The sequence below is a fragment of the Microtus ochrogaster genome, chromosome 18 (genome assembly GCF_000317375.1).
Source record: "Microtus ochrogaster isolate Prairie Vole_2 chromosome 18, MicOch1.0, whole genome shotgun sequence".
NCBI lineage: Eukaryota > Metazoa > Chordata > Mammalia > Rodentia > Cricetidae > Microtus > Microtus ochrogaster.
The window spans coordinates 6,000,955-6,013,667 of NC_022020.1; the positions used below are offsets into that span (position 1 = coordinate 6,000,955).

Below are 12,713 nucleotides of genomic sequence, written 5' to 3' on the forward strand. Positions count from 1 at the left end.
TCCTGCCTTACTGCTCTTCCTGCCTTACTGCTCCTGCAGCTCATCCTGCCTTACTGCTCCTGCAGCTCATCTTGCCTGGCTCCTGCTCATTTCTTCAACCTTGCCTAGGCAACCATGACTCTCGGGGTCTTTCAGCCACTCCTTTTCTACCCAGATTGACATCATTGCCCAACTCACCCTTATCTATTCTGCGTTATAACAGGCCTTGGACAGGCACTGAACACAGCTAATGCATTCCTCCTTCCTTGTGTCTGTCACTCTCCAAAGACTTCCCTAAAGAAATGTTTAGTAATGGTAGAATCATGTACAACAGGGGTCTGTTGAAAGAGAAGCTGTAGCCTTCATATCATATCACATCTTCATGTTACATCTAAAATCTTACAGGATTGCTAACTGCTTCAGGCTGGTAGTAAAATAGAATAAGAAAGAATTTCAGAGCCAAATAAGGCGCATACACACCAAGGCTACAGCAAGCACTGCAGGGATAGTCTCCCCATGCTGATGGCCTCCCACGGCTCTGGGAAGTAGAGCATGAGAGCTGCATCAGGAACTGACTGATGCCCAAGCAGCTGGCCACAGGCTGGATTATTTGAGGCGGGAGCCCCACCCAAAGTCAGGGTCATTTGATGTCAGAAGATTCATAGGCCATGTCGTAGTGCCAGCCCACAGAGAAGGACATGGAAAAAGGAAGGTTTTACTCTAATGTCTGCTTGCCCCCACTCTCACTAGCTAGTTTATATATCCTGACACCTTTCCTTCACTGTTTTTAGAATGTAATTCTTTGGGATTACAACATGGACTGAAAGCTGGCAGCTGTCTAGTCCTCCCTGGGACTCCAGCACCTGACCGGAACTACTAAGACATCTGATTGTGGACTGAACAACGGCCATCCTTTCCTAAAGGAGCCAGCTATGGTCCGACGACTCAGACCACATCCTTACTGATATATAGATAAATATTAGTTCATTCTACCAGTTCTGTTCCTTACAGAGCCCTGACTAATACAGTCTGAGTCCTGCACATATGAAATGTAATTCCACCAAAAAACAAACCAACAACAACAACCAGAAGGCCAGTGAAATATTCCATGGGTAAAGGCACGGTCATCAAACCTGATGACCTCAGTCAATGCCAAGACTCAAATGGTGGAAGGGAAGAATCGACTCCCAATGTTGTCCTCTGGCCTCCACATGTGCACATGTATGCTCATACACAAATAGAAGAATCACAGGTGTTAAAAAATATCACCTACAATCCCAGCAATCGGAAGGCAGAGGCAGGCAGAGTTCTGTGAGGCTAGCCACCTAGTCTACAGAGCTAATTCTAGAACAGCCAGGGCTACACAGAGAAACCCTGTTTCAAAAAACAAACAAACAAAAACAAGACAAAGAAACAAAAAAAAATCATGTCTGATATTGTAAGGTTGGCCAAAAGGCCATGGCTTAGGAGATCATAGGGTTGAAAAATTATTATTATTTGGTTTTTCAAACTCACTCTGTAGACAATTCTGCCCTCAAAAGCTGGAATCTCTGTGAGTTCAAGGCCAGCTAGATTCTACAGGGCCAAGTTCCAGGACAGCTAAGACTACACAAAGAAACTCTATCTTGAAAAACAACATCAAAACAAAAGAGTTTAGTTCAACAGTAAAGCTCCTGCCTGTATGTTTAAGACTCTGGGATCAATCCCTAGATAAACAAAATAAAAACAAGCCAAACAAACAATACCTTAAACTGAATCAGAAGATCTATCAGCAAAAGTATTTCCCAAGGGCCATTAAAGGGACAGACTTGGTTTTATAAGCCGCAGCTGGCTGATGACAATGGCGTTAGCTCCTGGGGAGCCCAGTGTTACACAAAGCTGGCTTTGAAAGGTGCTGCTGCCACTGGGGACGCCTTGCCTTTCCTGGCTCATCATCACCAAGAACTCACTCCAAGCTCGGCTGCTTCTTTCCAACGACTGAGGACCCAAGCAGTTTGAAATGAAAAGCATGAGATAAGGCACTACCCAAACTGGGAAGAATTCTCACACAGGTTTAAATCTGCTGGAAAGACCCACTAAGAGTGGCAACTCAGGCTGTACCCTCCTTACACACCTACACGTCACTGTCACACTGTTCTCTTGAATCCATTCACGTTTTCCGGTTCAGTCCTTTGTACTCCCAGGGAGAAAAGAGCTCAGACTTTGCCCATGCATTCGATTTCACATGCTCAGTTTACTAAGGGAAGAGACTTTTCTCTTTCCAAAGGTTGCTAAGCACTATAATGCTTTCTGGATCTTAAAGTATTTCTCAGATTCCAAGAGAGGAAAATGATAATCATGATAGAAACATTACTGAAGCCAGGCATGGTGCTGATACCTTTAATCCTAACACTCAAGAGCAGAGGCAGGATGTTCTGTGAGTGTGAGGCCAGCCTGTTTACACAAGGAGTTCCAGACCACCAGTTAGGGTTATACAATGAGACCCTGTCTCAAGAAGAAAAGAGAGAGAGAGAGAGAGAGAGAGAGAGAGAGAGAGAGAGAGAGAGAGAGAGGAAGAAAGAAAGCATGCAAGTGATTGCTGATATGACAACCCCTTGAACAATGATTGAGAAAGAATACTATTTTAGAGTCAGGAACAAGGCCTCTCAGCCTGGGTGTACAAGTTTTTTGAGGAATCCAAATTCTCCTCTAGCACCACAGGGCCATCCTTCTGAAAACACTGGCTGTCACGATGACATAACCAGGCAATGCTGTCTCACCAAGTACAGTTGTGGTATGTTACAAATGCCAGTGCATTTAGACATGCAGCTGGTCCAGGAGATGGGTATACTTGGCCACTAAGAACACAGAACTCACATGTGATAGAAAAGTTGTGTGTTGGGGGTGGGTAACAGATGTACTGAAGAGGGAGAGAAAGAGAGAGCTTATCTGAAGCTGCCAAGAACCTTAATGGTTCACCTAATCTAATCCTCTACACTTAAGGATTGGCATCAAACCACAAGAATAAGTTAAAAAAAATGCCTTTCCCCCAGAATTGGGGGGAAAGTTATAAACTTCCTTTCAAGTTGTGAAAAAAAAAAGCAAAGGAATTTCTCAGAGACCAGTGGTCAAATAGGCGAAACCATACACAGATAAACTCCATCACATCGTAAAAGCCAGAATGAATGCCATGTTCTACAGCCCGTAAGGAAGGTTTGCGAGCCACAAAACCCAGCATCAAAATGAAAGCTGTGGCTTTTTTTTTAAATGTGATGACTTTTAAATAGTTTTTTAAAGATTTGTTTATTTTATGCACATCGATGTTTCACCTGTACACATGTCTGTGTGAAAGTGTCAGATTCCCTAGAATTGGAGTTACAGATGGTTATAAGCTGCCATGTGGGTGCTGGGAATCGAACCCAGGTCCTCTGGAAGAGCAGCCAGTTCTTTTAACCACTGAGCCAGCTCTCCAGTCCCAATGTGATGATTTTTAGTAAGCAAATTTAGTAAGTTACTATGTGATTATGCAACCATCATACAATGTGGCTCTAAGTCATTTCCATCCCACAAACCACAACTTCTTTAAACCTATATGCAATAAATTTGTGCTCCATGAAAAACCTTCAATATATTCTGTCTGTATAAATTTGCGTTTTTCTGACATTTTACACAAAAGGAATAATATATGTATTACTTTGTGACTATGTTTTTCCACTTAGCAGAATGCTTCTAAGAGTCATCTGTATTATAGCATATATTAATAGCTCATTTCTTGCTACTGTTTAATAGCATTCTACCACATGCATCAATATCTTGTTTATATATATCACTAAGAAACTCACATCTACATTCTTTAAGTGTTTTGGTTTTATTATTAATGTGACCATAAACACCAAAGTATAGGGTTTTTGATGGGTGTGCATTTTCATTCCTCGTGAGCATTTTTTGGGCATGGAGGTCCTGCATGGTTGTCAGTTTGCCTGATAGAAAGTACTGAGATGTTTTTCAAAGAGCCTGCATAAATGTCTATGAGGATTCTGGCTCTGCCTCATTCTCAAAGTCAGCTCCCAGTAGCCTTGATGCAAGGTGTGTCTCTTCTGGAGACTATGCAGCTGGATCTTGCCTTTTAAAAATACAATCTGACAACCTCTGCCCTTTTTAAAGATTCATTTATTTTTATTCTTTGTGTTTGAGTGCTTTGCCTGCAAGTATGTTTAAGCACCACATTCATTTATGGTGTCCACAAAGGCCAGAAGAGGGTGTCAGATCCCCTGGAACTGCACTTACAGGTGGTTGCGAGCCACCATGTGGATGCTGGGAACCAAACCTGTGTCCTCGCAAGATTAGTCAGAGTTCCCAACCTCTGAGCCATCTTTCCATCCCTTTAAAAGGGATATTTAGTCTATTAACATTTAATGTAACTATTGGTATTGCCACTAGCATCACATCTCTCAGTCTTTATTTATTTGGGAATGTCTTTATTTCTGTCATATCTGATGGACAGTTTTGCTATGTATTAAGTCCCTGGTTGCATATGTCGTTTTTTCCTTGAATGTGGCCTCCTCTTGCTGCCTCTGGCCTCCAGGTTTTTGTTTGGAGGCTTGTTTGCTATTTTTCATTAATTGCACTGATTTCTTCCAGGTGTGCTGAATCCTTTTTCCTCGATGTGTTTAACATGTTCTATTTGTCTTTTAACAGTCTGATTATAATTTGTTTAGGTAACATGCTGTTTTTGTTTTCAGGACTTACTGAATTTTTATGTCTTTCATAAGATCTGGAAGTTTCATCCATTATTCACCTAAATACTTTTCTGTCTCTGATTCTTCCTTTCCCAAGATGGTTTTTATATATAAGCTGATATGTGTGATGTCTCACAGGTCTCTGGAGTGCTGCTTACACTTTCCAATTAATTTTTTTCTTCGTATTAATTGTTTTCTTCTCTCTTTCACAGTTCGCTTTTTCTATCGTCCCAATCTGCTGAGTCCCTCATTGCAGTTTATGTTCAACCGGTTATTCCCTGACTCCCTGTGACTAACACTCCGAATTCATGGCTCTTCCCTTTGATTTCACACGGCTGTAGTCCCACCCTGAGTGTCCTGAAGGAGCCACTTTGCAATGTTCTGAGCTAACTCTACATCTGAAGCAGATAAGCCAGTTCCCACTGACTTTTCCCATAGGCCATATTTGCTTCTCTAAATGTCTTTAATTTTTTGGGTGAATGCTGTGCTTTCTAGATAATATGTGGTAGCAACTCTAAGCTCTGACTTTTCCCACATCTTATTACTGCAGTTGCTTGTTCTGCTTGTTCAGTGATCTTCCTAAAACAAGTGTGAAATCTGCCTCGCCAAAAGGTGCAGCGCTGATGTTCTCACTAATGTTGTTCTTATTCTTCACGCTAGTGTAACTGGTGTCATGGCAAGGACCAGAAAGAGGCTTTTGTTCAAATATCATGAGCCAGAAGATCTTGTCTCTGCTTCTATGCAGCTGGAGAGGACGTTTGAACCTTAGGCAGTTTTCCTGTCTGCCTTGGCTTGTACCTTCCTCTGACTCTTTTGGCCAGGGATGTGTGGGTATGTCTGAGTCTGCTCCACCTCTGGTGTGTTCCTAGACACAGAAGCATTCGGTGTGTGACATATGGTGGGCTACAGAACTCACAAGGCTCCTACAGAGGTCAGCAGCACCTCTGTCCACAGCACTCCAGTGAGGCCTATAAACTCAAGACAGTGGAGCTACTAGCTTCTCCTGTTCACTTCTGACCAAAATGGCCACCCGAATGAACAATGCCCCCAACAGAGGGTGCGACCTCTAGAAGGAGGGAAGCTAATTTTCATGGCTCCCCATCACACTGGCGGAGCGGGGCAGCGGCAGGCAAGGACACTGTGAATTCACTCCGTCCCTACCAAGAACAAACACTTCTGCTTTTTTTATGTGCTTTTATTCAGCTTTTGGAGCATGAAAATGGAGACTTTGGACAATGTTATCCCAGCTTTCAGCTTGTTTTCGAGACTCTGTCAACTTCCTCCCTCTCTCGTGCTTAAGATCTCAGGCAGCCTCCCCATTCTACCAAGAACAACAAATACTGTTAAAGGCAGGCCATGTGTGTAGGTGACATCTCCACTGTGCAATCTCATTTCCAGAGAAAACAAAAGCAACAGAAAAAATACAGATGGCTGAAGACAGGAGCTCCAATAACTAACTTATCTTAGTTCGATGGAGGTCCTAAGCCCCTAAGAACTGTCTACATTCTTCAGACAGGAGGGGAAAGAGAGCATTTCTGTTGCCATGGTGCTTCACACAGTCGCCTTCTTCTCTGGAGCCTTCACAGCCCACCCGCCTCTCCCTTAGTCAGTCGGCCCTGGTCACTGATACACAAAAGCTCCTCTTGTAACAATCCTAGTCTTGAAGGCTCCTGAAGTCTCTCCTTCTGGCCATCTGTCGGCTTTCCTCTACCACCTTTTAGGGATGTGGTGAGGTGAGAGATCTCAGAAATTATCACCAGGTACAAGTCACTAAAAACGGTTTCCTAAAGGTCCCCCTTGACACAACCCACGCTGAGAAGGCTGGCCACACAGGCTTCCGAGGTAGACTTTCCCAGCCCCTCTCTCTTACCTTAGCAAAGAAAATCCAGGCTGCGCACTGCCCTGGGGCCAGAACGCTTTTCAGCTTTACTGTGCTTAGCATGAGAAAGAATCCTAAAACTCCGCTGAAAGGAGAAAACAACCCTGTTAGTGAGGCAGCCTTCCTTCAGCTACAGCCAGTCACTCCGGCTCATCTACCTCCACCCTCGAGCCAGACCCTCCGCCACGGCTGGCCTGGAGCTCTCCCTCCCTCCCCTTCCTCCCCAGGGGCTGTGACTACAGCTCGCGCCCCATCAATGTCTACTTTCTGAGCATCTCACAACCTCCATCACAGCTGTGTTTTCTAGTACCCCGGATAAAAACAAGTTTAGAGACCGGAACCTCTACTTGTCTAAACAGAGATGAGAGTATTTCACTGGCAGTTGAGAGAGGCTCAGAAATCTGGCTGTCACGACAGAAAATATGTAAATGGGCATTGTCATGGTTTCCGTATTAAGATTCCATCACAGATGTTAATACTGCTAGGGGAGGGGCTGTGGGACGTGGATGCAGCATGAGCTCTCTGATTTTGGATTAGTCCATTTATGGAGTCATCATTTGAAGGCATAATTGAGAGATAATGGAAACATGAGGAGGTGGGACCTGGTCAGAAGTGCGCCCCTGGAGGTGCAACCATTGCTCCCAGCCCTTCCTTTCTGCTTCAGGAGGCAAACACCTCTTCTACTGTATCCTGCCAGCGTTAAAGAATTAATATGCCTTCCCAGAGAGAAACTGCTCACTTAGAGTTTAAGAGAGGAAAATCTTCACACACACACACACACACACACACACGCACGCACGCACGCACGCACGCACACACGCGCCAGCTGCAGTTACTGCTCAAGGAACAGCCAGTCTCAAACAGAAGGTCTTACTAACTTATATGCACTCCAGGCTTACGCATTTTACATATGCTGTCATCCTTAAATCTCTTGTAGGTCCCAGCCCCAGGTTACTCTTTGAACAATTTAAACACACAAGAGACTGCAAGCCTGGCACATGGGCAGATGGGACATTTACACAGCAAAGAAGGCCATAATCGTTAAGTATGCCAGCTGGGTTTTTTTTCCCTGTGAGTAGTTGTTATATGGGGTCATCTTGTCCACCAGGCAGAACTACACTTTTCCTGTCAGTAGGGCACAAGGACCTTACTAACAGGCACGGGGACTTAACGGTAGCTGTAACCCTCCCTGCACTACCCCCTTGAGCTGCTGGTGGAGGCATGATGGCAGCCAGATGTGTCGAACAAACATGTCATCCTAGCATGGTGAGGCCTGCCTACCTCTAATGGGCCTGGGGAGCTTCAGGGGCAGTATTCCCTTAGCTAAATTCTACATTGTGTGATTTAATGTCTCTTAAGCAAATCTTTTAGAAAACTCTCTATTGCCAGTTCTATGACTCCTACATCACCTCACAGGAGGACATAACAGGATCAGTCTCCCTCAGGCTCAAAGTGAGGGAACCAGACAACCTGGAGCAGACATGTGAGCCAAGAGCCAAAAAAGATATTTTGATATTTGAATATTTCTCTTAGACACCTGTCACAGCACCAAAGTCTAAAGCAGTCATCAAAGAGTTGGAGCGGGATGTTCTAGGGTGCATGTCCCTGAGGAACACAGAAAGACAGCCAGTGTTCTGAGTTATCCTCTTGGTAGCTTCCACCCCAGCATCCAGGAACCAGATCCCAGGTGTGAACAATCTCCCAAACCTCCTCGTATCCTTGGGTTTTGCCTTCCCCGTCCAACTCCAGCCGAAGGGCATGAGCATAGCCTGTTCCCTCTGCACAGACCTGACTAAGATGAGCTTGTCTCTGCTGTGTAGAGAAACGCCCAGTGCTTCCCTCCCATTGCTTGGTTTACTGGTTTGTAAACAATTTCTGAACTGTCGCTACTTTATCTCTATCCTCTGTTCAGCTCTTCTACCCCTTTGATATGGGGACTATCCCTCTGAAAAACAGAGAGGGGATCTCTAAAGTGAAGAACCCCAGGAGAGAGAAAGATCTGTTTCAGGGGTCTCTAGTCATGGCTATCTCCTTCCCCTAGGTAAGCATCATCCCCTCTGAGCTTTCCCAGGACTTCCTGAAGGTAACACTCCTACCCTGAGAAATAGCCATGGAGAAACTATTGAAATGATGTGGGGAAACAGTACACACTTTTAAAAACGTCAGCCTTGCTCTGACGGCAGATGGGTAAAAAGACAGTTAAGGCAATTCAAGCAAAGATCAACAGCTCTTAAAATAAAAGGACCTGATCTAACGCATTGAGTTGGGGGAAAGCTGTCAATGGTACAGGACCAGAAACAGCCAGAGCGTGTCCCCACAGAGCCAATGCCAGGGAGCTGTGAAAACGCTTCTGTTCCAGTAACTAAACCAGTGTTGACCATGCCCCAGAACCACCTGCCCAGTCACACTCAAGGACACCAATTCCAGGTTCCCCGGGCAGCAAGAGCTCCATTGTGAAAGCTCTGCTCATGGGCAGGCGAATGGCTAGTCAAGCTGATGAGAGCTAGGTAACTGACAGGAGCACTGTTGGATTTCCCTGAAGCTTTCCAGGGTGAGAAAGGAAATCTTCACAAGGTTCAAATTAGGAGAGTCTATAATATTGCCCCATTGCCTTAAAACACCTGAGGAACATGGCATACTCATTCCAGAAGCAGTACGTAGCTACACCTCAACTTAAAAGAAAAATGATTTATCTGTTCTATTATTTTCTGTGTATGAGTGTTTTGCCTCCATGTATTCATGTGCACTTTGGGACTAGAGTTACAGATGGTTCTAAGACACCCTGGCACTGGGAATTGAACCCTGGTCCTCTGCAGCAAATGCTCCTAATCGCTGAGCCAGCTCTCCAGTCTCTACATCTCAACTTCTCACCTTTCTGTGTGAAGATAGACAGCACGGTTTTTATTCGTGGTTGAGAATTTTGGTTTTGTTTGTTTTTTCTTGACTAATGACAGCACGAACTGAACATGTGCCATGCACAGGCACTGTCCAAAGCATACACCTCTATTGATTAGTATAAAAGGCTGTTAAAAAAAAAAATCTTTCTCCCTGGAAGAGTGAAGACAAGTTAAAATCCTGCATAAGATCCTCGGCAGGGCCAGGATTCAACATCAACAGTTTGGAGATTTTTCTTACAGCTGACCTGAGCAGATACTGATAATGGCCCCTATTATCTGGGCCAGGTATGATGCTTAGGAACTTATACATATTCGAGTCACACAATATTGATATTACTGTTCTTTGTCACAGATGAAAAACCAAAAACTTGGGAGGATCAGATAATCTGCCCAGAGGCCACACAACTGGCAACCTAGCAACCACCAACCCCGGGGTTGGCCCAGGTCTCCTCTTTTCCTCCTGGCAAAATGCAAGCTTGAGACTGTGCCTAAAGCCTCCCCGGCCCTCACCACTCAAGACTTTCTCTAGAAATGGCGGGGCAGGATGACAATGAAGAACTTGGTCGCCATCCTTGAGTCCTTCCCAAAGCCAGTTTAGTGTCTAGACTTATACTAATTGCCACTTTCTACCATGTACTTCTGAAGCTTGGAGTTCCACTGAGGGTTTCTGCAGACTGGCTCTGGCAGCAAGAAAAAAGCCGAGATCAAAATGGCGAGGACACAAACATCCCTTGAACTGAATCAATTTTGTTAGTCTTGTGCCCTGAAGTTCTGTGTGGTAGTTGTGGAGGGGAAGGGCGGGAAGCCCAGCTCTTTGGCAAGCTTGAAAACCACAGTCCTGGCTAAGGTACAGGCCTGCACAGGCCAAGGTCTGCAGGACTCAGGCTGGCACAGAACATGTGTGAGTGTTCGGAATGCCTGCTGGAGACAGAGCTGCTTCCCAGAGTGCCTCCTTCCGCACCTCAGTTGGCTCACCGTATTATGCTGGCCTGCACAGAGATGAAGACACAGCTAACAGCACAGAAAACACGTGATGTGGTGCAAGATTACCTGGCACAGCAGCTGCCGTGGAATCTGTAGAAAGACAGGAACGGAAAGTCCACAGCACTGAAGAGGTCACCTAAGGAACACAGCAACGGTGATGCAATGGTCCACACAGCTCCCCCAGACCCCCACCCAGCTACTCTGGGAAACAAGATGGTATCTTCTGCACCATCCATTCAGCCCTCCAACTCTCATGTCCCTAAGAATCTTCTACTTCCTCCTGCTGAGAATAAAGTAATGACAGTGACCATTTAGTGAGAGCCTGCTTTGTGCAAAACCCTGTGTGACATGTGGTGACTTATCTCTTGCTCCTTGTCGTGACTCCGAGAGGTTCTGGTACCCCTCTAGTTCAGAGAAGGGACGCAGCTTAAACTGTGGAACTGTGGAACTGTGGGGGCAGAGTGTACACCCAGGTCAATCCAGGCCTTAGATCTCTGGCAGCAGCAGCAGCCCACACAAGGGACAGCAGAGGAGGAGAGTCTTTTTAAAGATTCTTTTCTTCTTCTTCTTTTTTTTTTTTTTTGGCTTTATGTTAAAAAAAGATCACGAATGCATTTGCTGACATCTTTTTCATGTTAGTGTTTAATTACCGCACAACAGCGACTGTGCACACTCATTTTAGCTTAAGCCCAAAGGGTACATTTATTTCTTGTGAAGTAAGTTCATTCTTTTAGTTCCACTTTTAGTACAAGAGGAAATAATCACACATATTGGCTGCTTCTCCCTGGAATTTGAACTTGGTCACAAACAAGAAGTCAGGAGATTAAAAAAAGTAGAAAGCCTTCCAAAAATGTCTTGAGAAAAGGAATTAAGCATTTCCACAGTGGACAGATTAATCCTTTCAAATCTGGAGTTTCTGACACTGCAGGGGCCTGGCTCTCTGGGGCCTGGGCTTTGGTGTGGGTCTGTCCTGGGCCGCTGGGGGACTGAGCTGACATTACAGCATCCCTTGCCGCAGAGCCTTGTGGTGGAGCTGTGAACACTTCCTTCCTTCACCACTTACACCAATGAGTCTAGTATTTCACAGACAGCTCAGCAGTAGCGTGTTTGCCTAGCACACTCAGGACCCTGGGTGCCATCAGAGGAACATGCACAAACATGCATGCACGCATGCTGAAACATATTTCTGAACAAGAGTCAGTGAGCTGCCACACTTCTGTAAAGCCCCCTAAGCGATCTCAAATGATTCAACTGAAAGCTCCAAATTCTGTAACTCTGAGAGCTTGTATGTTTTAAGATTAAGATCAACCTTCACTTATGCGCATGTGTGTCTAAATAAAAGCGTTCCCAGGGCTTTGGTTTTCATGCAGCCCATCAGAGGTCAGGGTTCTCACTGTTTTTAGGTCACCATTGCACTGAATGTCTCTACCTTCCGATTGAAGCCCATGTTAGTAAAGTCTCAGCCCTCCAGCTTCCACATCCCTGACATTCTGCTATTGCCTCCTGCTGAGAATAAAGTAATGACAGTGACAATCTAGTGAGAGCCTGCTTTGTGCAAAGTCCTGTGTGACATGTGGTGACTTATCTCTTACTCCTTGTTGTGACTCCGAGAGGTTCTGGTACCCCACTCTAGTTCAGAGAAGGGACGCAGTTAAAAGTGTCTGACTGTTGAACTGTGGGGGCAGAGGGCACACCCAGGCCAACCCAGGCCAACCCAGGCCTTAGATCTCTGGCAGCAGCAACAGCCCACACAACGGGGAGTATGAAAGAGAAGGAACCTGCCTTTATCCACCAGCTTCAGAACTTTAGTGTATCATGCACATGCTACATCCCGAGCTTCTTTTCTGCAGAGAACAATGACTAAGATAACCCTGGGACGGGGGCCCTGCTCAGGCATGTGGACGGGACATCCCTGGAGAATTTGTTCTGTCTCTTTGCCCAGTCTCCCAGTGTGGGAGGAACTGCAGTGCAGCCAGGGAATAATGAGGGATGGTAGAGAGGGTGATCAAGATCCAGGGCCTTGAGACTCCTCTGGAAGACCCTCCTCTTGACATCCCGTCTTTCATCATAAATGTTCCAGCCGGGTAAGCCAGTGAGGGTCCACAGATAATATAGGTAGCCAAGGCCAGGCTCTGCAAGGGAGTCTAAAGAACAAAAAGGATGATGGGGGTAGATGAAGAGGGAGAAGAATAGCAAGAGTGATGGATAAGGCAGAGAGGAGGGGAGGGGAATAACAAGAGGGGTGGATGGGGTAGA

At 45.4% G+C, this 12,713-nt stretch overlaps 1 protein-coding gene across 3 annotated transcripts in view; it reads right to left on the reverse strand.

The window, feature by feature from the left end:
* Nucleotides 1-12,713, reverse strand: part of Tmem241 (transmembrane protein 241) — a 133,996-nt gene that overhangs the window by 58,283 nt on the left and 63,000 nt on the right. The window contains exons 12-14 of one of the 3 annotated variants that reach the window (XM_026783604.1): nt 10,524-10,593; nt 6,568-6,661; nt 5,879-6,018 (exon numbers count right to left, since the gene is read on the reverse strand). In XM_026783604.1, coding sequence (XP_026639405.1) covers nt 6,001-6,018; nt 6,568-6,661; nt 10,524-10,593 — 182 coding nt within the window. In that variant the 3' untranslated portion in view covers nt 5,879-6,000. Of the gene's footprint in view, nt 1-5,878; nt 6,019-6,567; nt 6,662-10,523; nt 10,594-11,060; nt 12,602-12,713 lie in introns of those variants that run through there. The other 2 variants (XM_013349364.2, XM_026783603.1) reach the window with 2 other exon arrangements.